The 24,566-nt window shown below is 50.6% G+C and overlaps 1 protein-coding gene across 5 annotated transcripts in view; it reads left to right on the forward strand.

The window, feature by feature from the left end:
* Ndrg4 (NDRG family member 4) overlaps nucleotides 1–24,566 on the forward strand; it is a 44,141-nt gene that overhangs the window by 6,440 nt on the left and 13,135 nt on the right. For 3 of the 5 annotated variants that reach the window (XM_008834233.2, XM_008834227.2, XM_008834228.2), the window contains exons 2-3: nucleotides 16,426–16,520; nucleotides 20,538–20,582. In XM_008834233.2, coding sequence (XP_008832455.1) covers nucleotides 16,449–16,520; nucleotides 20,538–20,582 — 117 coding nt within the window. In that variant the 5' untranslated portion in view covers nucleotides 16,426–16,448. Of the gene's footprint in view, nucleotides 1–16,425; nucleotides 16,521–20,537; nucleotides 20,583–23,886; nucleotides 24,054–24,566 lie in introns of those variants that run through there. The other 2 variants (XM_008834229.3, XM_008834232.3) reach the window with 1 other exon arrangement.

Consider the following 24,566-nt stretch of genomic DNA (forward strand, 5'->3'; position numbering starts at 1 on the left):
TATATATATATATATATAATTTCAGGTTGGCCTTGAACTTGCTATGTAGCTGAGGATGACCTTGAGTTTCTCATCCTCCTGCCTTCCCAAGACCTGGGGTTACAGGAGTGTGCCACTAAGTTTGATTTATAAGGTGCCAGAGATTGAACTCATTCGATCTTCATTCACATTAAGCAAAATCGACTTCATTCACATTAAGCAAGCACTCTACCAACTGAGCTACATCCCCAGCCTTCAAGTTGTTTTTTTAAAAATATTATTTTTATGTGTATGAGTATATTGCCTGCATGTATGTGAGTGCACCCGTGTCGTGCAATGCCGCAGAGGTCAGAAGAGGGCTACGGATTCCCCTGGAACTGGAGTTAAGGACGGTTCATAGCCACCATGTGTGTGCTGGGAATTGAACCCGGGTCTTCTGCAAGAGCAGTCGGTGCTCTTAACTGCTGAGCTCTCTCTCCAGCCCCTCAAGTTCTGTTTTTAAAAACTGAAAATTAAGGGCTGGAGAGATGGTTCAGCGGTTAAGAACACTGGTTGTTCTTGCAGAAGCCTGGGGTTTGAATCCCAGCACCCACATGGCAGCTAACAACTGTCTGTAACTCCAGTTCCAGGGCATCCGACAGCCTCTTCTGTCCTCCATGGGCCTTGCACAACACGGGTGCACTTACCTATATGCAGGCGATACACTCATACACATAAAATAAAAATAATAAGTAAAATATTTTAAAAAAACTGAAAATTAGGCATGGTGATGTTCACCTGTGATCCTAGCAGTTAGGAGAGTGAGGTAAGATTATGTACTTGAGGCCAGCCTGGGCTATGTAGAGAGAACTTGTCTTTAAAAACCAAAAATAAAATATAAATAAAGCTGAAAATTCACAAATGCCCTGTGGGCAAGTGCTAAGTGCTGTGGTTCCAGAGAAGCTAGTCCTGTGAGCACTGAGGGAGCTGAATCCAGCTTGCAGAGGGGAAGATCCAGGGGACACACAGTCATTCTCAGGGGATCTAGGAGTTGGCCTTCCTTAGGCGTAAGAGGGTCAAAGTCACTGCAACCAAGTGAACAGCTCAGGCAGGCAAAAGTGGGTCCACAGACACACAGTGTGCAGGCTCCTACTTCCTCCACAGACACACAGTGTGCAGGCTCCTACTTCCTCCACAGACACACAGTGTGCAGGCTCCTACTTCCTCCACAGACACACAGTGTGCAGGCTCCTACTTCCTCCACAGACACACAGTGTGCAGGCTCCTACTTCCAGGCTCATAGCATTAACGCATGCCTCAGTTTTCTCCTCATGCACTAAATGTGTGCTGTGCAGAAAAATGGCCCCGGAGGATATATTCGGACCTTAGTGTCTAGAATATAGAATGATATCATGTATGGCCAAGGAGACTTGGCAGGTGAATTAAAGAGAGTTCTGGATTAGCAGGCAGGCCCTGTGTGTACCCACTTTCCTCCTGTAAGGGAAGCAGAGGCTGTTCCGTCACAGAAGCAGAGGTCATGTGGAGGACCAGAGCAAGATGATGTTGACTGGGGAGTTGGGAGGGCCACGAAGTAGAGCTACAAGGAGAGTGGCCCTGGAGGCAGGAAGCAGCTCTGTCCCACAGCCCCCTTGACTTGGGCCCAGCAGTGCTGACTGTGGGCTTCTGTCCTCTCGAACTGTAAAGGAAGCAAGTCCACTTTGCTCTATATAACTCACCAAGTCAGTGAAGATTCATTAGACCCAGCACTGGAAAGTGACCTTTTGCAGAGGCAATCGGGCAGGCCACTCAGGATTGGGGTTTATATGCCACAGTCCTGGCTTTGTGGCCTGGGTTGAGCTTGGTTGAATCCGCTAAGAAAAGTTCTACAGAACTCTGAATTGACTGTGGGCTTCCACCTTGCCTGCCACACCCTGGGCCCCTCAGTGCATGAGTATACATACAAACACCCTTCTGAGCACGCCAAGCCTTTAGAGTCTAGTCTGCAGGTGAAATGTCTGCTCCACAGGGCTGGGTCCTTGTCACACGCCTTCAGGACATGCCAGCTTCTTCAGCCCACTTCAGGCAGATAGCAGAGCCGTGTGCTTATGGGTGCGCCCCATCCAGGGCAAGTGGTAAGGGGCAAGTGGTAAGGGACAGGAACTTCAACCTTTGGAGGAGGCAAAGGAGATACTTCTTGGATGTCTTTCTCCAGAGTGTAGAACATCCCATAGTCAAGTCCAGGATTTAAACCCTTAGGCCCATACTCTGCACCCCCAAATAGTTTATATTGTATTTTATGTACGTGAATGTTTTGCATGAATGCAGTGACTGTGGACCCTAGAAGAGGGCATCAGGTCTCCTGAAACTGGAGGTACAGACGGTTGTTAGCTGTCATGTGGGTACTGGAAACTGAACCCAGGTCCTCTGCAAGAGCAACCAGTGCTCTAACTGCTGAGCCATCTCTCCAGTCCCCCAGATATTTTCTTGGTGGCTTTGGGTGGCCTTGGGTGCTAGGAATGACCTTTGGCAGTGTTAATCCCTTAGAACTCTATAGTGGAAGTGTTTGCGGGGCAGTGACAGGGCCTAGGGTAGGTGTGGGGCCTGGAGTAGGGTGGGAAAGAGAGGCTAGCTCCTTCCAGTGATGAGGGGACCCTTTCAGACTGTGCCCAATCCCCATCTCATCCACACTGCAGAGAGCCAGCCTGCTAAAGCCAAAGCCCTCCCAGCTGGGGGGCGTTCACTGATTTTCAAGGAGAGGGTAACCTGAGTCCCTTCACCACCACAGCTTGCAGGTGCCTGCACTGGAAGAAACTGGCCCTGTCCTAGAATGGATGGCAGTGAGGCCTTCTGAGCCCACTTTGGAGCCTGAACTTCCTGATGGACCCAGCAGAGAACTTTTCCCTAAGGGTTCCAAGAAAAGCCTGGCCTTGAGTGGAGGCCCTGCCTCACCCTGAGTGATCGCTGAGGCCTGGCCATGTGCTCTATCTGCTTGACTTCCAGAAATATCATCTCTGTCTTCAGATGAAGTCCAAAATGGAATATGGGCTCCTTGTTAATGTTGTAAATGCCAGCCTCCCAAGACTTTGAGTATATGACTCTCCTACATCTCGCCTCTTGGCACTTCTGCCCAGCTCAGCTCTGAGAGCACACACCACCTTCTCCTGGCCAGTTCTTCCCAAGATCTTCCCGGTGGCCTGGAACAAGCATCATGTCACCCGGTCCTCTTCTCACCCTCATGTCTGTCATGCCTGAGGCTCCTGCAGGTCCCAATTCCTCTGCTTAGAACATGTCAGGCCCAGAGGGTTTCTCTCACTCCAGTCTGGCCTCAAACTTGCTATCGCTGAGGATGATCTTGAACTTCCAACCACTGCCTCCCGAGTGCTGGAACTAGAGATGTGTACCACCACAGGACTCTGCCTTGGTTTCTCTGTCAGCCTGCAAGGCTGAATGTGCTGTGCCCACCCAGGCCCTCCTGCTTACCCTCCCCTCAGCTCCCTCACTGCTCTGCTCCAGCTGACTTTCTTTAATTCTTTTGAACCCACTAGGCCTGCAGATAAGAATTGCCTTCGAACTTCCTGTTCCCTCTGTTCTAAGTGCCCTTCCCAGACCCCTGAGGCTCCTTGCTGTCTTCCTACAGATCTTTGTTCACACCTCTTCCTCAGCAAGGTGGCACCTCTTACCACCCTGATTTAGATTGCAACTCCAGACCCCACTCTTTTCTGTGGCACTGCTTCCTCCCTTCACATCATAAACAGATCTGATGGTTGTTTGCCCAACCCAGCCCCACACAGGTTGGAATCTCCCTAGTGTCTGGAACAGGGCCACAAGCACACAAGCCGAGTATTTCTTAGCTGCTTGGGACCAGAAGAAGAGGTTTAGATCTCAGAGTTTTTGAAGCTGGCAATATTTGACTTTATCCACTGAGCATTCCTGATCTGAAATGCAAGAATCTGAAATGCTCTTATTAATGTTCCAAAAGCTTCAGAGTTCAAACGATGCTCCAGAAGCTTCAAAGTTTAACTGGACAGGACTGGAGAGATGGCTCAGCAGTTGAAAGCGCTGGCTGCTCTTGCAGAGGCCCCAGGTTTGATTCCCTGCACCCACATGGCAGCTAACAGCCATCTGGAACTCCACTTCTGGGGGAATCCAACGCCCTCTTCTGATGCTGCAGCCATTGCACAACACAGGTACATTTACACACATGCAGGCTCTACACTTATACACATAAAATAAAAATAAAAAAATAAAAAGTTTAACTGGACACAGCTGCACACACCTGTGACCAGCACTGGGTGGTTAAGGCAGGATTCTCAATCCAGGTCAGATCCTGGAGCATTGCAGACTTCTAGATCACTGATGTTCCACCTTTGATCCCTGCCCACACCAATAAAGAACACCCATCCCTTATCAGGTGAGTGAACAGCTTGGGTCACCTGGCCACCCTGGAGTGCCAGCATCCCTGGTCAAAACCTGTGGATTGTGTGTGTCGCATGAAGTGAGCACAGCAGGTACCACCTCCCATGGGCAGGGTGCCTGAGGCAGAAGGCTGTGGAGTCCTTCTCTGCAGGTGACATTGGTTTTTGCAGTATTAATAAACAGGAGCTTCAGTGAGGAAAATGTCCTTAGGGGGATGCACCTCAGCCCTCAGTCCTGGAGACCACATTGCAGACTCTGGCCTGAGGGAGGCATGCTGCCTCAGCTTACCTCTTTGGATCTCACACCAGGATCCAGGACAAGTGTGTCTTTGTTTCTGGGAAACTGGCCAGATTGTGCTGAGATGCACAGCTGAATTGAGTGGGATGCCTGTGCTAAAGAACTTTGAGAATTTGTGACGAAAGTGCCAAAAGCAGCTTTTAACTTGTGTAGGTCACGGTTCCCCGTGCAGATGAAGCTACTGGGAGCATGTGAGCTGTGGGTCAGAGGGCCTGGTGTACCTGCCTAAGACCCCCAGGGAGAATGCCATTGAGTGTTATGCTGCCCACCACAGGGAGGAAGCTGCAGGGTCCAGGAGTGGGAGCATTTCCTGTTTGCCTGTGGGGAAAGCCCCAACTCTTCCCTTCCCTGGGACTTCTTTAATGTGTTAGGGTAAGTCTCCCAGAAAATTGTCTCAAACATGCATTAGTGCCAACTGCATGTGACAGAAAGCCAATGACAATCATAGATTAAACAAGATGAAATTGTGTTCCCCTCATCCACGTACAGGGTCTGGAATAGGTTGTCAGAAATCATGCTCCACAATTCCTTATTACTTGTGATTTTTCAGGTCTCTCTGTATTGCCAATGCCATTTCTAGTGTTCTGCCTCAGCAGCCAAAACGGTTGTTCATGCTCCTGATACCATATCTGTATTCTAGCTGGCTAGCAGGAGAAAGAGCCAAAGAACGGCATTATCTTAGGCCAGTGATATGACTCAGTGGCCAAAGGTGCTTGTCGCCAAGCCCAACAACCAAGGTTTTATCTCTGGAAACCCACGTGGTGGAAGGAGAGAAGTGACTCCCACAAGTTGTCCTCTGACCTTCATAAGCATGCCATAGCACATGCACACACCCCAAAGCAAAATAAAACAACGTATCTTTTAAGATTACTACCCCAAAGTCACATACTACACAAACTCACCTTACATCTCACTGTCATGAGTAGGCTTTATTCCCATCATCCACCTGCCCATCTAAAATCTTGAAATCTCTTAGGAAGAAGGAGAGAAATACTGGGACCAGGCATCATCACCACCACAAGAGGACTCTTCACGCTTCTGTGTGGGATGTTGATTGGGATTCCAGTCTCCTCTGTCCTTGTACTTGCTCTGGGGATTAGAGGTTTACTGTGCTTGTGTTTAATGCATAGAGCTGTGTTGTGTAGCAGGATGGAGTTCACATGGCAGTGCTGTGCCTCAACTTATAACTTTAGAGAGAGCCCTGTTCTGGCCATTCCAAGTGCAAGCTTTGAATCCTTGACTGTTTCTAAAGTTGGACGAGTCTCACAATCCATTCAAGTGGACAAACAGCATGACTTTGCTGTCCCAGGAACCTCGAGACTGCAGAGCAGACGTCAACAGCTTGGAAGGAAATCTTGGCAACAGTGTGGCATGCTCTAGTTGCCAGCCTCCTGGCTGCTGGGAAGCGGGGATGGTGTGTAGCGCTTGGGTACCAGCTCAACTCTGTGATCAGAGGCACTGGATTTGAGTACAGGGAAGTTCTGGGAAGACCTTCCTTTCTTTTTTAAGGATTCCCGTGAGGGAGCTATTTATAAATGTCTAAATCTTAAAGTCTGAAACAGTTCTCTAAGTACTGAACCAAACCAAAACAACCAAACAAAAACTGTGACTGAGGACTCAATATGGGGCTGGGGAGATAGCTCAGTGGTTAAAGTGCTTGCCCTGCAAGGGTGAGTGAGGCCCAGAGTTCAGAACCCACATAAATGCAGGGTAGGTGAAGCTGCCACCTGTAACCCGGGCACTCAGGAGACAGACAGAGATCCCGGGAACAAGCTACCTAGCTAGACTTACTGAGGTGGTTGAGCTCTGGGCTCAGCAGGAGACCCTGCCTCCATGTATAAGATGAAGCTTGGTACATAAGGTGGAGAGTGATCGATCAGAGAAAATACCCAACATCACCCTCAGGCCTCCACACATACACACAAGCATGCACAAACACCCCCGTGTCCATCCACGCGAACATGCATACACACATGCATTCATACCACACACATAGACATGTTAAAAAAACGGCATTTTGTGGGCAACACTTGCAAATATTTGTGCATGTTCTAGGAATGGACAAATAAAATATGGATAGTCTTGTGTGCACAGGGCTCCAAGTTTGATCCCCAGCACTGGGAAAAAAAAATAATGAGAACCAGGTCTCCCACCATTTGTTAAAGGAGAGAAGCTAAAATAAAATCTGAGGGACATGGAGAGATGGCTCAGAAGTTAAGAGCACTGGCTGTTCTCCTGGATTTGGTTGCCAGCACCCTCAGGTCAGGTCACAACTGTAACTCCAGTTCCAGGAAATCTGATGCCCTTTACTGTCCTCCCAGGCATCAGGCATGTGTGTGGTATATATACATACATACATACAGGCAAAAGCACTCATACAAATAAAAAAATTAAGATAAAGTCTGTGGTGTCGAATTGGACTTAAGGATACTAGAGTTCCAGGCTTTTTTACACACACAGGAGGATAGATGTTAGTGCCATACGTACTTTAGCTCTTCCTGTGGACAGAACCTAGACCAGTGAGAGCCAGGCACTCTGAGCATACCTGCTGCCCAGATCCTACTTTCTAACAGTGTTCTCCACAACAGCAGCCAGGGATCCCTGGAGAAGTGGGTACCATAGGCCTTGCAGAGAACATGGAAGATGAGTAAGCAACATCAAGTGTGGCTATACCGTTACCAGCTGCTCAAAAACAATGGGTTCACCAGACCTGGTGGGGCACACCTTTAATCCCAGCACTCGGGAGGCAGAGGCAGGTGGATCTCTGAGATAGAAACCAGCCTTGTGTACATAGAGTTCTGGGCCAGCTTGGGCTACAGTGGGGAGACCTGTCTCAAAAAAAAAAAAATGGATTCATGTTGAAAAGGCAAAGAGCCAACTTGAGGGGACATCATTGGCCAAATATGACCCACTTTGAACAATGAAATAACAGGAACAGAATTTAGACCATAGAATAAATACCAAGGAGTCTGTAGTGGTACAGTGAAATAATAAGATAGCCTGGGTATGTGGAAGAGAAAGGAGAGCTCTTACAAAAGAATTCCTGTGGATAGGATGATGGAAATAGAAAATTATCATTAGACAAATGCCACAGTGAGAACTCTGGGCAAGACTCCTCAAAGGTTGCTAAAATTAGCATGGGAAAGGATGGGGAGAAACGGGATGTTTGCAAAGTATCTTCCTACAAGATAACCAGCTACAAAGGAAAGATAGTTCCAGACAGCGGGGACGTCCAGCACGCACCATGTTCATGCCGTGATCAAGGTCAACATCCCCAGTGACAGGACACAGCTGCTCCACGTGCCCACTGTAGTAGGCTGCTCTGAGAAAGGCTCATGATTTCTGTTGTGTCCTTGCCCCAGATGCCTAACGTTCAGTGTGATCAAGAGCGAGCAACACTTCAAGCCCAAACTAAGGGAGCTGTTCAAGTTCACTGCCGGGCTCTTTTCCAGAGTGTCGAGGTTAAGGAAAACAAAGACTGAGGAATTATGCCACCTGGAGAGGGAAGAGCCTTGACAGCCCAGTGCTGTTAGGTCAAACCCTCAAATCAGTGGCATCTGTCAAGCTTGTGCAGCTCATGTGGGGTCTGCATGCTAATGGTGTTGCACCCACAGTTTCTTTACTGGTTCCTCCACCTGTGTTTTTGCTTCCGTAGCGTTTTGTGGGGAAGCTGGGCCGAAGGTATGTAGGAAGTTTCTGTATTTTGTTGTAATTCTTCTGTAAGTCTAGTATTTGTCGAGATAAAAAGTTAAAGTGGGGAAATAAGTCTTAATTTAGTCAACATTTCTTATTGATACATGAAATGTGTGTCCTTTATAATCCAGTGGTGGCTTAGAGGAGATGAAATCTGGTATCTAGGCTAGAAATCTGTTCATATCATTTCAAATCCTGTCCTCTCTCACATGACTTAATTTACTCCAAGCCATTTAAGGAGTTCGTTTTGAACTTGCCAGCATCGGCATCTGTTTGGTACATATTTCTTTTTAAAAATTTTTTTATTTTATGTATATGAGTATATTTCCTGCATGTATGTAAGTGCACCCATGTGAAACGCCCATGGAGGTCAGAAGAGGGTGTCAGATTCCCCTGGAACTGGAGTTATGGTCAGTTGTTAGCCACCATGTGGGTGCAAGGATTCAAACCTGGGTCCTCTGCAAGAGCAGTTTTTAACTGCTGAGCCATCTCTCCTCCAGCCCAAGTATATATATTTCTTACATCAGTTTGATTGTTTACACTTAACCATGTGACATGCCCTTTCCCAAATGGCATGTTTCAGAATGCTTTCCCTCTGTGTGAGAGGTGCTGGCTTTTAAAATATATTTTATTTTACTATTTTTATTTTATGTGTGAGTGTATTGCCTGCATGCATGTGAGTGCACCCTGTCGTGCAGTGTCGCGGAGGTCAGCAGAGGGCTTCGGATTCCCCTGGAACTGGAGTTAAGGATGGACTGTAGCCACCATGTGGGTGCTGGGAACTGAACCCAGGTCCTCTGCAAGAGCAGTCAGTGCTCTTAACTGCTGAGCCATCTCTCCAGCCCCGGGGTGCTAGCTTTTTAACAGCTGTGTGGTACTCCTAGGTTCTCTACCTAAGCAGCCTCCTTCTGTTCATATGCCTTGTTTGAATGTTTTCTCTCTTCTGGCAGGGCTCTGGGGAGCATTCTCACATGCTGCATCTCAGGGTTCCTGTGGTGTTTTCTTTAGGATAAGTACCTAGACATATAATTACAGAGTTAACAGATTTGACAGACTACCAAATTGTTCCCCAAATATGTTGTCCCCACTTCAGTCTGGCCAGCAGTATGTGAGTGGTTTCCTCCCTCCCCCACCCCATCCCAGCCCTCACTGGTAGGAGGCTTACCAAGCCGCCTGTTTGCAGTCATGAAGAACACAATAAAGGTTGGTGATGGGTAGACAGTTGTAGGAGCCCAGTGAGAAAGCAGGAGAGCAGGGCTCTTTCAGGTCTGGAGTGAAAACCCTGGGGCAGGAGCTGAAGGAAAGGAATGGCGAGTGGGGCAGACACTAACATCCTGTGTCCTCAGGTCCATCCAGTCTCTCCAGGGAGGTGGAATGCCTGCTGCTGGGAGGTAAAGTTTACCATGGACCTTCCTGGCTTTCCCTTGAGAGAGTGCTTCTCTTTCCATCCTGTGTCTTGGGTAGATGTTGGAGAGGGGTCCTCCCCCTGAGGTCAGAATAGGGAAAGAGGGCAGCCTCCTGGATTTCTCCAAACCCCAGTTCTTGGGGATCTTAAGAGTTCGGCACTGGTGTGGGTGGATGGGGCAGCTAGTTACATCCCAGGCAGTGGGCGACCCCAGGCCAGCAGCATCTAGAAGGCTGCTTTGAGTACACAGGCTTGGTGACTGTAGGCCTCCTTATGATATCCTCCTCCTCTGTGAACAGCCCCTGCCCCCTCCCAGGCTGGCTTGGCTTCATCTGCTTGCTCATCTGGCTGTCCTTTAATAGGACCAGGGGTTTACCTGGGTGGCAGCAGCTGGCCTTGACCTTGGTGGGTCAGATACCCCTCACTAGTGGAAAAACAGAAGTCAGTTCTCAGTACCCTTTGTCAGGCTTCCCCTGTCCCACAGCCTAGTTCATCTGGGGCTTCAGAGTTTGTGACTTTGATCCTAGTCATGTCTTGTCCCTCCCCCAAACCCCACTGCTACTGGGAGGCCGTTGTGCACCAGCCCCCATCACGGGAAGTCTGGGTGAGGAGAGAGACCAGTGGGGGGAGGGAGGCCTCAGGCAGCAGCGAGTATAAGGGGAAGAAAACACCCCGGAGGCTGTGTCAGTGGACAGCTCGTTTATTGTGGTGGAAGCAGAGGTTTATATAGGAAAGCTTCATGGGCAAAGAGGTGGGGTTAGTTTTCTGGCAGGTCCGCAGGTAGGGGGAGGGAGGGGGCTTATAAGGCTACAGGCCTTTGTCCTATCCTCCAGTCACATGATCTACAAGAGACCCAGTTAGGATTAAAGGATTAGAGGCCTAATAGTTTTGCTTGGGGGTTGTTGGGTAAGAGACAGTGTATCTAGATTGGAGCAGGCCAGTTTCCTGCCATCCTCACTAGGAGGTATCCGGCCTGGTGGCCATGCTCTACATTACAGGCACCCTGACTTATCCCAACATCTTGACTTTCCCTCCTGGTGTTTCTCAGTGGGCAGTTGCATGTTGGATGTAGGAATACTCCTGGACACTGTTGGCAGGATTGCCCACCATGGAAACGCTCCAAAATTCCCATGTGCATTCCAAACATCTGCCACCAGACCTACCACTAGTCAACTAGTGCCTCTCATTTGATAGTTACCTAGTAAAAGAAAAGGATATAAAACAAGGAAACCCCCTCCCTAAATCCTCAAATTGCTTTATCTGTAGGTGTGTAACTAGAATTTATTAATATAGGTTAAGCATTCATTAAATAATTTCAAGAGCCATGCAGGTAATTGATACATTTAAAATTTTTTGTGTGCTTGCACATGTGTGTTTACATATATGTGCATCCTCACACATGAAGGCATTGTGCTGGATAGCTTTAGTGTCAACTTGACACACCTGGGTTGAGGGAGCCTCAATTGGGGAATTGCCTTCATTGGACTGGCCTGTGGCCATGTCCATGGGGCATCTTGATTGTTGAGTGATGTGGGAGGGCCCAGCCCACTGTGGGTGGTGCCACCCCTGGGCAGGTGGGCCTGTGTTGCATAAGAAAGCAGGCTGAGCAGGGGTCAGGGGAACAAGCCAGTAAGCAGCGTTCCTCAATGGCCTGTGCTCCAGGGTCCTGCCCTGGAGTTCCTGCTTTGGGCTCCCTGATAAACTGTGACCTGGGAGATATAGATAAAATAAACCCTTTCCTCCCCAAGTTGGTAGTGGTCAGAGTGTTATGTCATAGCAATGGAGAGACAAACTAGGACAGGCATACATGTGCACATGCCCCTGTATGAATGTGGAGATCAGATGACAACTTGACAACTCTGTCAGTTCTCTCCTTCCACCATATGGGGTTCCAGGATTGAACTTGGGTTGTCAGGTTTGGCTGCAGGTGCTGAGCTGGCCCTAACTGTGTTTTTTTTCTTTCTTTTTTTTTTTTTGGCCTTTTTGAGACAGGGTGTCCCTGTAGCCCCAGGGAGCGAGCCTGGCACTTGCTGTGTAGACCAGGCTGGCCTCAAACTCAGAGATCCACCTGTCTGTCTCCCGAGGACTATAGGCGTGCTCTACCACACCCGACTAATTGCTGTATTTTTAACACTACTTAATCTGCTGGTGCCCATGACACAGTCTCATATTGGAGCCACATTTAAAGACGCAGACCAGCAGCAAAAATGTTGGCACACAGCTCTTCCTTACACTGCTGGAGCCCAGCATCTCAGCTGGCAGATTTTGAGTCTTCCCTGAAACACAGTCAGGAAAGAAGTATCTAAGTGGCAGGGAGGGTGAGGAAGCTTCTGCCAAATCGTGTTAAACTGTTTCTGCCCCAGTTTGAAGCACAGAAGTTTAATGCACCCAATCTCATCCGAAGCTAAGCACGATCGGGCCTGGTTAGCACCTGGGTAGGAGACAAGTCTTTCCATTATAAAGATTCGGTTATAAAGATTTCCTTTTCTCTCCTTTGTGGTGCTTGAAGTGGAGAAAGTAGGGCTTGTCTTAGGCCAGACACCAAACCAGTGAGCCACAGCCCAGGCCTGCCCACCTGGTGTCTCTGTTGATCCTCCAAGCTTACCAAGGTGGGCACGGGGGGCCGAGGCACTTCTGCATATCAGCCAGCCTCCCTGTGATTTGCCCACCCAAAGCTGAGAGTGATGGTGAATGTTGCTGACCACTGCGGGGACTCTAGCCATGTCCTAACCAGCAGTGAGTGGGAGGGTTGGGGGTCGCCCCAGGCCTGTTTGGATTTAAGACTCTACATACCCTTAAGGGGATGAGTAATCCAGAGGAGGAGAAAGCAGAGGGAAAGAGCATTTCACAGGCCCCAGGCCAACCCTCACCCACCATGTTGTTTTACTTCTAGACCTCAGCCAGGCTCTGCCAGGAAGGTCAGCTGCAGTCTCTCCTCATAGCACTCACTGTTGTGAAACAATCCATAATTTTCTCAGGAAGAATATTCTCTGCCACCTTAAGAGGAATGTCATTCTGGCCTCTGCCCTGGAGCCCCAGCACAGGCTGAGCTGCCCATTTTCCAAGGGCAGAGATGTGCTGGTCTCCCAATCCCTTCCCTGCCATTCCCTCTGTCACAGGCCATCTGTCCCGGCACTGCCCACTCTCAGCCCTTTTAAAAGCATGTCCCTGGGGAGGATAGTCTCCAGGTGGTTTCACAGCAGGGCGGGGAGAGGACACCCCGGTATATTGAATTGAAGTGGGTACCAAGGAGGCAGGTGGCCAGGAAAGTCCTAACGGAGGAGGTTTTCCAAGGTGGGGGCCCCGTTGAGAGGCAGGTGGCCAGGAAAGTCCTAACGGAGGAGGTTTCCCAAGCTCCCACCATAGTGGATGAGTGTGCTCACAGCAGAGGGTGGGAGGAAAGAGGGCAGGGGGAGGAGAGAGGATGCCGGTCTAAAAATACAGCCCATCTGCATTGTTAGCTAGTTTTCTCGGAAACCGCTGGGAACAGAACTCAGTGGGGTAGCAGGGTATGGTGGTGTGGGGATCCAGCACTTGGATGGCAGAGCCTCCTCCTGCTCATTGTGCTGAGGATGAGGGTCTACCCAAGACTCCATGTCTATCCTTGAGGTTCCCATAGGACTGGGAGGCCAGGAAACTCCCCAACAGACTCCAGGGCTGAGGGGATCCGACACGGGCACCAGGCACAGCTGTGGCAGCTCTGTGGAGGGCTTGTGCTTCTTGCTCACATGAGAGGGACAGAAACCTAGGGGAAGGTTCAGTGGCCACCTGGCCAGACTCACTACAGAGCCTTGCCACAGACGTGGGTTCCATCCCAGCCCTGGGCCCTTGGACTATCTTCAGTGACTGTCTTTCGGCAGAGAAGACCCAACAAGACAGGGTTGGGGAGGGTCATTTTCTGATGACCTGATGGGGGCCATCTGTCTATGGGGGGTAGGGGAGAGTCTGAGGGCTTCTAGTGATGAAATGCTAGAGACAGAGTTAGGAAAGGGTGGAGGAGGGAAGCTAGGCTTCCAGAAATCACCCCTCTATCCTCCAGATAAGGTGGCATGAGCGCTGAGCCCCAGACTGGGAGTCCAGTTCTAGCCTTTTTAGCCTCTTTCCTCTCATATCTCATCAGGGTAAAATAAAATGTACAGCCAGGCGTGGTAGCACACACCTTTAGTCCCAGCACTTGGGAGGCAGAGGCAGGCAGATCTCTGTGAGTTCAAGGCCAGCTTGGTCTACAAAGTGAGTTCCAGGCCAGCTGGGGCTACAGGGAGACCCTGTCTGAAAAAGACCAAAAAAAAGTACAAGTAAGCACTTTATGAACTGTGGAATGCCTTTAAGAATAAGGAATTGTGGGGCTGGACCGATGGCTCGGTTATTAAGAGTACTGACTGTTCTTACAAAGTATCCGTGATTGGTTCCCAGCACCCACATGGTGGTTAACAACCACCTGTAACTCCAGTTCCAGGGGATCTGATGCCCTCTTCTGATCTCTGTGGGCATTGCATGACATGGGTGCACCTATGCACTTACACATAAAAAGATGAAGATAATTGAAAAAAGAATAAGGAATTGTTTCTGATCTTTAAAAAGTCTTTTGAAAACATTTGTTTTAGGAGTGGAGAGAGGGCCCAGTGGTTAAGAGCACTTGCTGTTCTTCTAGAGGACCAGAGTTCAATTCCCAGCACCCACATTGGGAGGCTCACAATGACCTGTAACTCCAGCTCCAGGGAATCTGACGCCCTCTTCTGGCCTCCACAGGCACCTGCACTCATGTGCACATACTTAAACACACACACATACACATAGATAAAAATAAAATCTAAAAAGATGATCTTTTGCCAGGTGTGTTGGCACACGCCTTTAATCCCAGCACTCAGAAGGCAGAGGCAGGCAGATCTCTGTGAGTTCAAGGCCAGCCTGATCTACATAGTGAGTTCCAGGACAGCTGGAGCTACAGGGAGACCCTGTCTCAAAAAAAAAAAAAAAAAAAAAAAAAAAGGATCTTTTATCCCTGATTTCAGACTGTACACCTCTTTACCTGCTATCTCACTGGTGCTGTGGCTGCTTTTTATTTATTGTTACACAGCATTTGTTCCATGTTAAATAATCTTTTTTCTTTTTTTTTTCTAGATGTCAGACATAGCTTGTTTTATTAATGTTTTCCCACTGATCCAATGACTAATCCATGTTAAATAATCTTAAGTTACTGAAATAACATAGGCATCAGTGACCAATGGGCTTTCAGCTTTTCCCAGTTTTTCTGTCACAGATGCCACTGTGGTGAGCATTCCCTGAGCTAAGCCGTTCATCACTTCTATGGCTTCCTTAGGAAGCTTCTCCCGTCTAGGGGATTGCTGAATCATATGGTACTGGCTTTACCACTGAGCTATAGCTCCAGCCCATGGTTTGAGCCTTTAAGTAATTTTAGTTCATTTTTGTAAAACTTCCTTCCAGAAAAAAAAAAAACAAACTATTAATGCAAAATAAAGTGCCAGTCTGGGATTGGAGATACAGCTCAGTGATAAGGTTCTTGTATGAGGCCCTGGAGTCAATCCCTAGTACCACCAAAAGGAAAAAAGGAGGAGGAAGAGGAGGATCAAGATCCAGTTTTAGTGTTTATTTACTAGCACAGCAAACTTTATTGGTTCCATTGTCCAAAAAGAAAAAAAAAGTTATTAAAATAACTTATTATTAAATAAGTTATTTTAATCTGAATTTCTTTGAAGATCTGTGTCTTGACTGGCCAGTTTTTGTTCCTTTATGAATTTCTAGCCCAAGTCCTTGGCTTATTTTCCCCTGGGTTCTTTCTGGCCTCTCTCAGGCTGATAGCCAAGTGAGAGACGCAACTGCCAGTCCTCTTCATGGGATGACTAAGCCATCTTCCTCCCAGCCTCCTTGGCTCCTGCACACGCAGGATATATGCATACACACTGTGCAGGTGTGCTCCTTTCTTCCACTGAGGGTCAGAAGCTCTTGGCTCACCCAGGAACACTCAGAAATTAGGACCTGGGATCCGCTCTCCGGGGTCGCCTGTACCTCTCCCTGTCTATACCCAAAGCCCTCCTCCATTGCCCTTCCTGCCAGCCCCCCTCATCCCCTCCTCTTCCTCCTGGAAGGGCCCTCTGCTCCCTTTCTCTCCAGCTTGTCCTAAAACTTCCACAAGGAACTTCTGTGGCCCCCCCCCCCCCCGTCACAATAAACACAGGATTTTGCTTGAAATTTTTAGGAATCATCTTGTGTAGCTTTTAATTAGGTTTTGCAAAGCACGCTTTGCTTTTTAAATTTTTTTATTTTTATTTTATGTGTATGTGTGTATTGCCTGCATGTATTTGAGTGTACACATGTGCAGTGCCACCGAGGTCAGAAGAAGGCTTCAGATTCCCCTGGAACTGGAGTTAAGAACAGTTCAGAGCCGCCAGGTGGGTTCTGGGAATCAAACCCGGGTCCTCTGCAACAGTAGTCAGTGCTCTTAACCGCTGAGCCATCTCTCCAGTCCCCATGCTTTGATTTTGAGAAGAGCAAATACAATACTATGATGATTCCTTTGAGTTAAAGCAGGTCTTGGGGAAGGATCTGTGGGAGACCCTGGGGGCAAGAGCCCTGGGCCTGCAATGCCATCTCTGGGCAGCTTCCAAGCAAGGCTCAACATTCTGCTCTCTCTCTAGGGCTTCTGCTCCACGACATAACCATGGCGGGGCTGCAGGAACTGCGATTCCCAGAGGAGAAGCCCCTGCTACGGGGCCAGGATGCCACAGAGCTGGTGAGTCGCCCCTTCCTGGTTCTGGGGACAAGTGCGCCACCTGGTGATGGAGAGAAAAATTGCGTGGACTCCCCAGAATCTTGCTTGTTATGAGAGGAATCTCTATATAGGAAGGAACCATCCTGAGCAACTTGTCCCTCCCTTGAGAGCGTTCCAGGGTCAGCAGGAGTGCCTACCCAGCGTCCATGTGGCTTTGGTTGTCTTTGAAGGTCTAGAAGTTTAGAATAAATGACGTGAAATGATGGGAAAACAGACAGGGTAAGCCACTAGGTCAAGGTCACATGGATAGAGCCTCAGCACTGGTTGTGGGTTGGCTGATGGAGGGTTGACAGCTGGTGTTGCCTCCAGCAGAAGCCCAGGCTACCCCGTATGGGACCTAAACTTGTCTGTAGCCTCCTCTTTCTTTTTGTCACAAGGCTCCCCAAGCATGCCACCAGGGGCAGTAGTACTAAGGCACTCGAGGTTAGGTCCCACAGGCCTCATGGTCAGGGACTAGGTGCTAGATTCAGTTGTTCTAACTCAAGCTGCTTCCTGTGCCTCCTCTTTCTTCCTCCCAGTACCACCCTGTCATTGACTGACACAAACCATTGTGCAAGGAGAAGCTGTGAATCCTCTGCTGTTAGCTTGGGGCCACTAGGGCTGAGATTCCTGCTGGTTATGCACCTCAGATCACCTTGTTTTACAGATGGGGAAGCCAGGAACCCAGTTCCTCCCATCTTGTGTTTCTACCCTTCCCACCCCAGCCTCCTGCAAGGAGGCGCCAGCCAGGGGCTGCAGAACAGCAGGTGTTGGGACTAGGTTGCTAGCCAGGGCTCTGAGGATTCCAACCACATGGGCACAAACAGCCCTGCCCCAGAAGAGGGCATCACCTTCCCTTAAACAGAATCTCTGCTGAAGTGCTGAGTCCTAGGGGGCCAGCAGTGAGCTGTACTCTTGGCAAGCCCTTTATCCCAGGTTTTGTCGCTCCGTTGTCCCTGGTCCACACCCATTCTCCCTGCCCTCCTCCTATGAAACCTGCAGGAGCCTCCTTCATGTACTCCCACTTCTGTCTTTGCCCAGTACAACCCTTTAAAACACACATGCTACTTCTCTACTTAAAGCTTTTCCAGTACCTGCTGTCTTGCTCCAGGACTGCTGTGGTCATCCTGGTCATCCTGTGATCATTCTGGTCTGTACCTATCCTACTGTCTCCTCTCTTTCCCCTGACTCCTTCCTTCTCAGCCTCCTTGAACCGTGAGTGTGCCTGTCATATTCCCAGCCGTGAGTGTGCCTGTCATATTCCTAGCCCAGGCTCCTCATTTTATTCTGGCTTCTGCTCAGGTGTTCCCAAGAACAATTTGCTGCCCACTAGGTTGGCACTGATATCCCCACTGTGCTCTGTGCCCACTCCTAGCATGTATCTCTATCATACCCTGCCCCTGGAGCATGGTCTGGTCTGTCTTACCCTCCTCCCCCCTGCCCCCGCCCCAGACCACTGCAGCACCCTGCCACGGTCTGCTCTCAGTAAAGACATGCTCATGTGCTATGTGGGAGACACAGAGTATGGCAGTCAGAAGAAACAAGGTCCTGAGAACTTTCTGAAGAATCACTCTTTCCTCCCTTTGCTTGTCTTTCCAGGCATGTCAGTAGAGACCTCTTGTGAGGTTTTGGGAGAGTGGATAGTGACTCTCAGGAACCCCTACCATTTCATCCTAGGTGCCGAAGTGGGCGGGTTACATAACACTGCCAAGGGTGTAAGGCATGAGTCTGTGGCCCTGATAAGCTCCTTGGCTTGGTGCTAAGGCTGAGAACATCTTGGCTTGTGCCATACATGCCCCACTCAGCAGGGTACCCTGAGATGGCCCAGACACCCTGAGAAGGGCCAGGCATCCAGAGAGGGGTTGTGTATCCAGACAAGGCTTGGACACCCTGAGAGAGGCCAGACATCTGATAGGGCTAGACATCTAGAAAAGGGCTGGGGATCCAGAGAAGGGCCAGATACCCTGAGAGGGGCCTGAGCATCCAGAGAGAGGCTGGGCATCCAGAGAAAGGCTGGACACCCTGAGAGGGGCCCAGGCATCTTAAGAGAGGCCAGGTCACCTGAAAGATAGCTGCACCCTTCTCCACCTGCCTGGCCACCCCTCTCTTCCTGTCTCATGGCCTGTCCCTGCCTGCTCATGGCAGCCTGTTTCTTCCTCTCACTTCATCCCATGGAACACTAGGGCCACACCCCTGTGTGAGGGAATCTGTGTTTGAATCTGTCATGGAGGCCTCATTCCTTCTTGAGTCAGCACAAGCACCTTGCTGGGCACCTGGTCACATCTGCTTTTCCAAAGGAGCATTGAAAGCCCAGCACAGCCTCCTTGCGAGGTCCTCCTGGGTGTCAGCCCTTTGCTATCAGGAGCGGCTTTCTCAGGTGGATGCTGGCAAGTCTCCCCTTTATTAGCACAGCAGTGCAGTGCCTGCCTGCCCTTTTCACTTTCTAAATGTGCAGTAATTGGCCAGGTGTACGCTCTTGGCAGCCAGGGAGAACTGAATACAGCGAGCCCTCCATGTCCACTGCCAGCTGCAGATAGAAGTATCCGGAAAGAATCCAGTCTGTACAGATGTTCTTCATGTCCTTATTCCCTTAACAGCAGAGTGTGGCAACTATTCCTATGACATACACCTTTGGTACGATGTGTTACTGGCATCCTAGAGCTGATTTAAACTGTGTGAGAGGAAATGTGGGGGTTCCAGGCAAATATGCCATTTTAGAGGAGGGACTTGGACTTTGGTTCTCACAGAGGGTTCTGGAACCAGTGCAGGTGTGGACAAATAACTATTGTACCTGCTTCACCACCTCTTCAAGCCACTTCACTCTGGCTTGCCCCAAAGACTGCAAGGCCTGACAGCTCCCGGGCTCTGTGGGTCGCTGGCTGCTTCCTCTCTGAACCCCCACCTGGTCTCCCCAGCCTCCTGGGCCTTCCCGCTCATCTCATCAAGACCCTCTCCTGCCTTTGCTTTGATCTCAGACACCTCCCATGGTCCCAGACCCATTTTTTTTCTTGCTGTTTCTTGCCTTGTGGGTTCAGCCCTCCCACACTCCCATCTCCAGGGGCCCCCAGTACCCTGAGAGCATGCAGCACACCCTGCCATTACCTGCCTCATCCTTTCTGCCAAGTTTTTTTTAAAGAAACAGAACTGCCTCTGCCTTCCTTCTCAGGGACAGTTACCCTCCCACACTTTTCCAGCCGTCTCACTCAAGACCCTGGGTGAAAGGATCCATCCGCAACCAGAACAGCCCCCTTCCCTAGCAGCCCCCTTCCCAAGAGATTCCAGAAGCAGCCACCCTGATGTAGTACCCAAGATGGGAGACTGTAGGTCTCACTCTGTAGCTGAGGCTGACTTCAGACTCGAACTCCTCCTGCCTTCACCTCCTAAGTGCTGGAATTAACGGGCATATGCCACCATGCCCCTCATTTGTGAAGTCACATCGTGCGTACAGATCAGCCAGTGTTTTGGAGCCTGCTGTAGGCCAGGCTTTGCTTGAGAGCATGGTTAGATGTGGTCCCACCATCTGGAGGTCAGAGGCAGGGAAAAGGAATTAATCAAAGATGCCACTGCCCAGTATCGCACAGATCTGAGAGGACTGGGAGAGTGAAGTGGGCAGTGCTATGGTCCCTGACAGCACTGGGTAGGGCCTTACCTTGCCCTCCCTGCCCTGGGGGTGACAGCCATGGCAACCCTCCTTTCCCTGCCTCTGTCTTTGTGCCTTGATGGTCAGCCTATGAGAAATGTCTCTAAGGACAAAGTGATCCAGAACCAGGACTTGGACTTCTGGCCTATGATGTAGCCCACTGAGCCTCCCCTGCTTACCTATAAGAATCTCTGGGCAGTAAGTTGATGAGCTTGTATCAAAACCTGGCACTGACTAAGCCCTGAGCTACTTCCATTAGCCTGAACATAGCCCGGGGATCAGAAGTCTGCTCAGGCAGAATCCCCATGGTCCTCTGGCCAGCTAAGGCTAACTTGTCCCTCTCTGTTTGCTTTTCTTAGGAGAACCCTGACACCTTCCTCTCAGTTGTGGACACAGATTGGAAGGTAGGTTCGGGCTTAGCCTCTTAAAATGTGGGGCACACAGCTGTCAAGACCCCTTTCCCACTGGGCCGGGTCTCAGAGGAGGGTCATAGCCTTTCTGTGTATCCCAGTCACTAGTGACCAGGGAGGAGTACCCTACAACCTCATGATGACCCCCACTGCATACAGCAGCTCCCCTGATTTCTGCTGCAGCTACCTCCCTGCCCAGTGGAGGGGTTGGACCCTCTGTGAACAGGACAGCTGGGAAGAGAGCAGATGCCTCAGGCAGTGAGGGTGCTGAAGGGAGCCAGGGATGCTGTCATCTGAATCAGCATTTTCCTCCAGTGAAAGCTAGGTTGAGTCTGAAATACCTCCTGTTTCCATAGCAGCTGTTGCCTAGACAACCATGTCCTCTTTAGTTTGATGCCAGATTCTCCATGAAAACTGAACTTGCTCTTTGTTTTTATTCCTCTGTATGATGATTTTGCTTACTTGGTTGTTGTTTCTCCCCTCTGAGTCCCATAGTGACCATTTATTTCAGGGTATCAGAATATGTCTTAACAGCAAAATGGGCTGGGGAGGGCCTTGCCAGATTCCCAGACTCCACTGGGCATCCGAATATGATAAACCAATTCAAACTCCCTCAGCTGAGTGGAAGTCGCCCTGAGGCTACTGCTCTTGTTTCCACCTGACCTCGATTTGAGTCAGTCTCCATGCCCGGTGACGGGAACAGTCTTGTGGTCTAGCTGAAGGGTGACTTTGCAGGAGGTGGGACTGTCCACCTTGTGGCTCCTCCCCTAGCAAGCAGCTGGCCAGCAAGAATGAAGATGTGAGCCTGTGATGTTGGTCCCTTGGTCATGTGCTTTTTCAAGGACACGAAGGGAGGCTGTAGGCAGATCATGTGCCCATGCCCAGATTCCCTGGGATGACAGGCCTTTGAACTGAGAGAAAAAGATAGAACTTGGCAGTGGGGGGGGGGGCTGATGGGAACCTCTGAGGAGAATGGGAGGCATGTGGCCCAGAGGTGGACCAGCCTGTTTGGAAGGGACAGTCAGAAGTTAGAGCAGTCATGCCAGGGAATTCTCTGTTCTGTGTCCCAAATGAGAGTGGAGATGTGTGGGCAGACTGGTCTGGGGCACCTGTGCATGGTGGAACCTGGTTCTCAAGACCCTCTGCCTGTGAAGGGCAGCATGTTCTAAAGGCAGCTTCCTGTCACTCTGGAGCACTATATAGAAGCAGCTTGCTTTCTTTTTTTAAAGAAAAGCCACAAAGATGGCTGTTATCTATCTGGGCCACTGCCGGGCAGAAACTTTCATCCCCAGCTTCAGAGTGGCAGGCAGTGCCCTTCAGGGTCATCTGCAAGTGAGGAGGCAAGGCAGAGAGACCAGAAAATGCATGACACCCAGCCTCAGGTCCCGCCCTGCCAGGGGTAGGCCTTGTGACCTCCAGCAGGAGCTGTCCTTTCAGCTGCCTCATTTTTGTACAGTGACAAAAACAACTCAGTGCGTGTGAGGGGGTGGGGGTGGTGCCCAGGAGCCCAGTGTTCAGACCCTCCAGGGACTGTGATAGGGAGGCAAGCAGAGGATGGAATCACAGTAGTCTGCCTGGGTGTGGCTTCTGGTTCTGTGCCTTCTAGCTGTGTAATATTGGGCAGTTTGCCACAGGTCTAAAACGTGGGTACTAAATGAGATGATGTGTTATGAAGCCCTCGAATAGGGTCTGCTGTGTGGGGCAACATTCTGACAAGTGTTTGCTCCTCTTAATGGCCTTGTGTGTTGAGGTGCAGGTAAGCCCTACTGCCTCTTACCTGGGTGGGAAGACAGCTTCTGTACCTCAGGTTCCTCGTCCTCTCTCCTAGGCTTCCATGACTTCAGAGGCAAAGGGAGTTAAAAACCTTACCCCAGGACCTAGCAAGGCAAGGGACTGGGCAGACTTGGCCCCAGGTCTGTCAGTTTGCAGCCAGGTACCTGAGCAGAAACAGTGGCTTGGAGGGGGCAGTGTTGGGTCAGTCTCAGGTCGGTGTCTCACTTGGGGTCTAGAGACAGGAGGAGCCCTCAGCGGGTAGAGGCAGGAATGGGCATGGATTGGGCAGAGCCCACTTGGAACAGAGCATCCTGTTCCTTAGGCCCACAGGAGGAGTTTGAGGGCAGGACTGGCCTCTGCAGCTGCCTCAGTTGTTAAATTTCTCTGTGTCACATGCTTGTAGGAATGAGGAACATTCGAGGTACAGGAGGGCACTGTTGCACATCCCTGCTGGGAGTGGCCCTGGAGAAGGGTCAGAGGTGGGGTGTGGGAAGCTGTGGTAACCCAGGCAGAGGCTGTCACTAGGAATAGTGCACAGGGCCGGTACAGAGCAGGTCGCCAGGCACTTTCCTCCGGGGCCCACAGCAGGGCTGTCAGCACAAGCAGGGACCAGCAATGCCTTCCTCCACCAAGGAGACAGAATGGGGGCACAGGCACCCAACCCTCACCACGCTCCCTGTCACTCTTGTTCTCTCAGCCCTGGGGCTCCCAACTCTGCCACCTCCCTGGCCTACTTCTCCTCTACTTTCCTTGGCTCCCCGCTCCTCTGTCTGCTCTATCTGAGTGCCTTGGGACAGCTTGCCACCCTGAGCCTTGCTGCCCAGGAGGATGGGTTGTGGAGCCTGGGGTGGCTTGTATGGACTGCTCTCTAGAGACTAGGAGCTGAGCCCTGTTCTCTCTGGAGAGGGCTCGGTGCTTTTGTAGGAGGCAAGTCACTTGGACAGGCCAAGTCCTGTCCCTTACCCTCCCCCTGGTAGCCTAGCCTCTTACAAGAGGGTGACACTTTGGAGGGCCCCACGACAGCCCTGCTCCCGTAAGGCCCCCAGTCCCTACTTTCAGTGCAGTGGTCAGCCCTGGGCATCCATGTAGGTAGAGTGGGAGGTCTAGAGCCTTCTCAGGTTCTTCATGCTCCCAGGTGATGGGGCCAAGGATTCTGCCTGTCTGGGACAGGTCTGAATGTCCCGCGTCTCAAGCCTAAACTCTGCATTGATGTGCATATTTGTGAGAGGCCTCTGTGTGTGTGATGCAGGGGTGCCTGTGTATGGCCCTGGCTGCTGTCAACCCCAGAGCTGTGGCTAATGGAAGGTGCCTGAGTGCTAAGCACCAGTGAGCTTCAGAGGCTGGGGACCATCAGGATGCTGTGTTGCTGAGGTGGGAGGAGCGGGAGTGAGTCAGGGTGAACGAGGACTTCAGAAGCCAATTGGAGCCAAGTTTGTCTCCTAACAGCCAATCTGGAAGAGAGAGCTCCGGGTGAGCAAGTGGCTGCTCAGAAACCCTGTGGGGAGGAGGGGCCAGCCTGGGCAGGGCTGGGATCTGTGTATAAATGGCCTGGGAGCTGTGCCCCATCACAGAGCTGAAGTCTCCCACCCAAGCTGCCCCTTCCCTCCAGACAGAGTGACTCGGGCCTTTGTTTTGCCCTTCCTGGCTCAGCGAATTCCCTCCCTCGGCAAGATGCCGGAGTGCTGGGATGGGGTGAGTGAGGGCCCAGGGGTGGAGGGTGGAGAGGTGCGAGGTGGCAGAGAAGATGGGGCATCCTTCTGATCTACAGAGGACAGGGTGTCCTGCCCTATCTGATGGCAGCTTTGCCTAGGTGCCTGTATCTCTGGTGATCCTGGTCTGCAGAGATAGTTGGAGGCAGCTGCTATTCAGGCCCTGGGTGGAGAGCAGGGTGAGGGAGTGTGACAGTGCAGGAGTGCACTGTGACCTATGTAGACCTGGATACCAGTGTGAGCATGCCCTCTGGCTTGTGCCTCCTGTCTGATATGTGTGCACTGTGCTAGGTAGGTTCTTGGGTCCTCTGAGAGCCCCCAGCATATTCCGTGTGCGTGTGTGCGCGCGCGCTCACGTGCGTGCGTGCGTGCGTGCGTGCGTGTGTGTGTGTGTGTGTGTGTGTGTGTGTGTGTGTGTGCCTGCGAGGCCTGTCCCACGGGATTGTCTTGATGGTGGATGAGTGCGGGAGAGTCGCGTGGGAGGGGGGGGCAGCGG

The sequence above is a fragment of the Nannospalax galili genome, unplaced genomic scaffold (assembly GCF_000622305.1).
Source record: "Nannospalax galili isolate Female #2095 unplaced genomic scaffold, S.galili_v1.0 scaffold716, whole genome shotgun sequence".
In the NCBI taxonomy this organism is placed as follows: Eukaryota; Metazoa; Chordata; class Mammalia; order Rodentia; family Spalacidae; genus Nannospalax; species Nannospalax galili.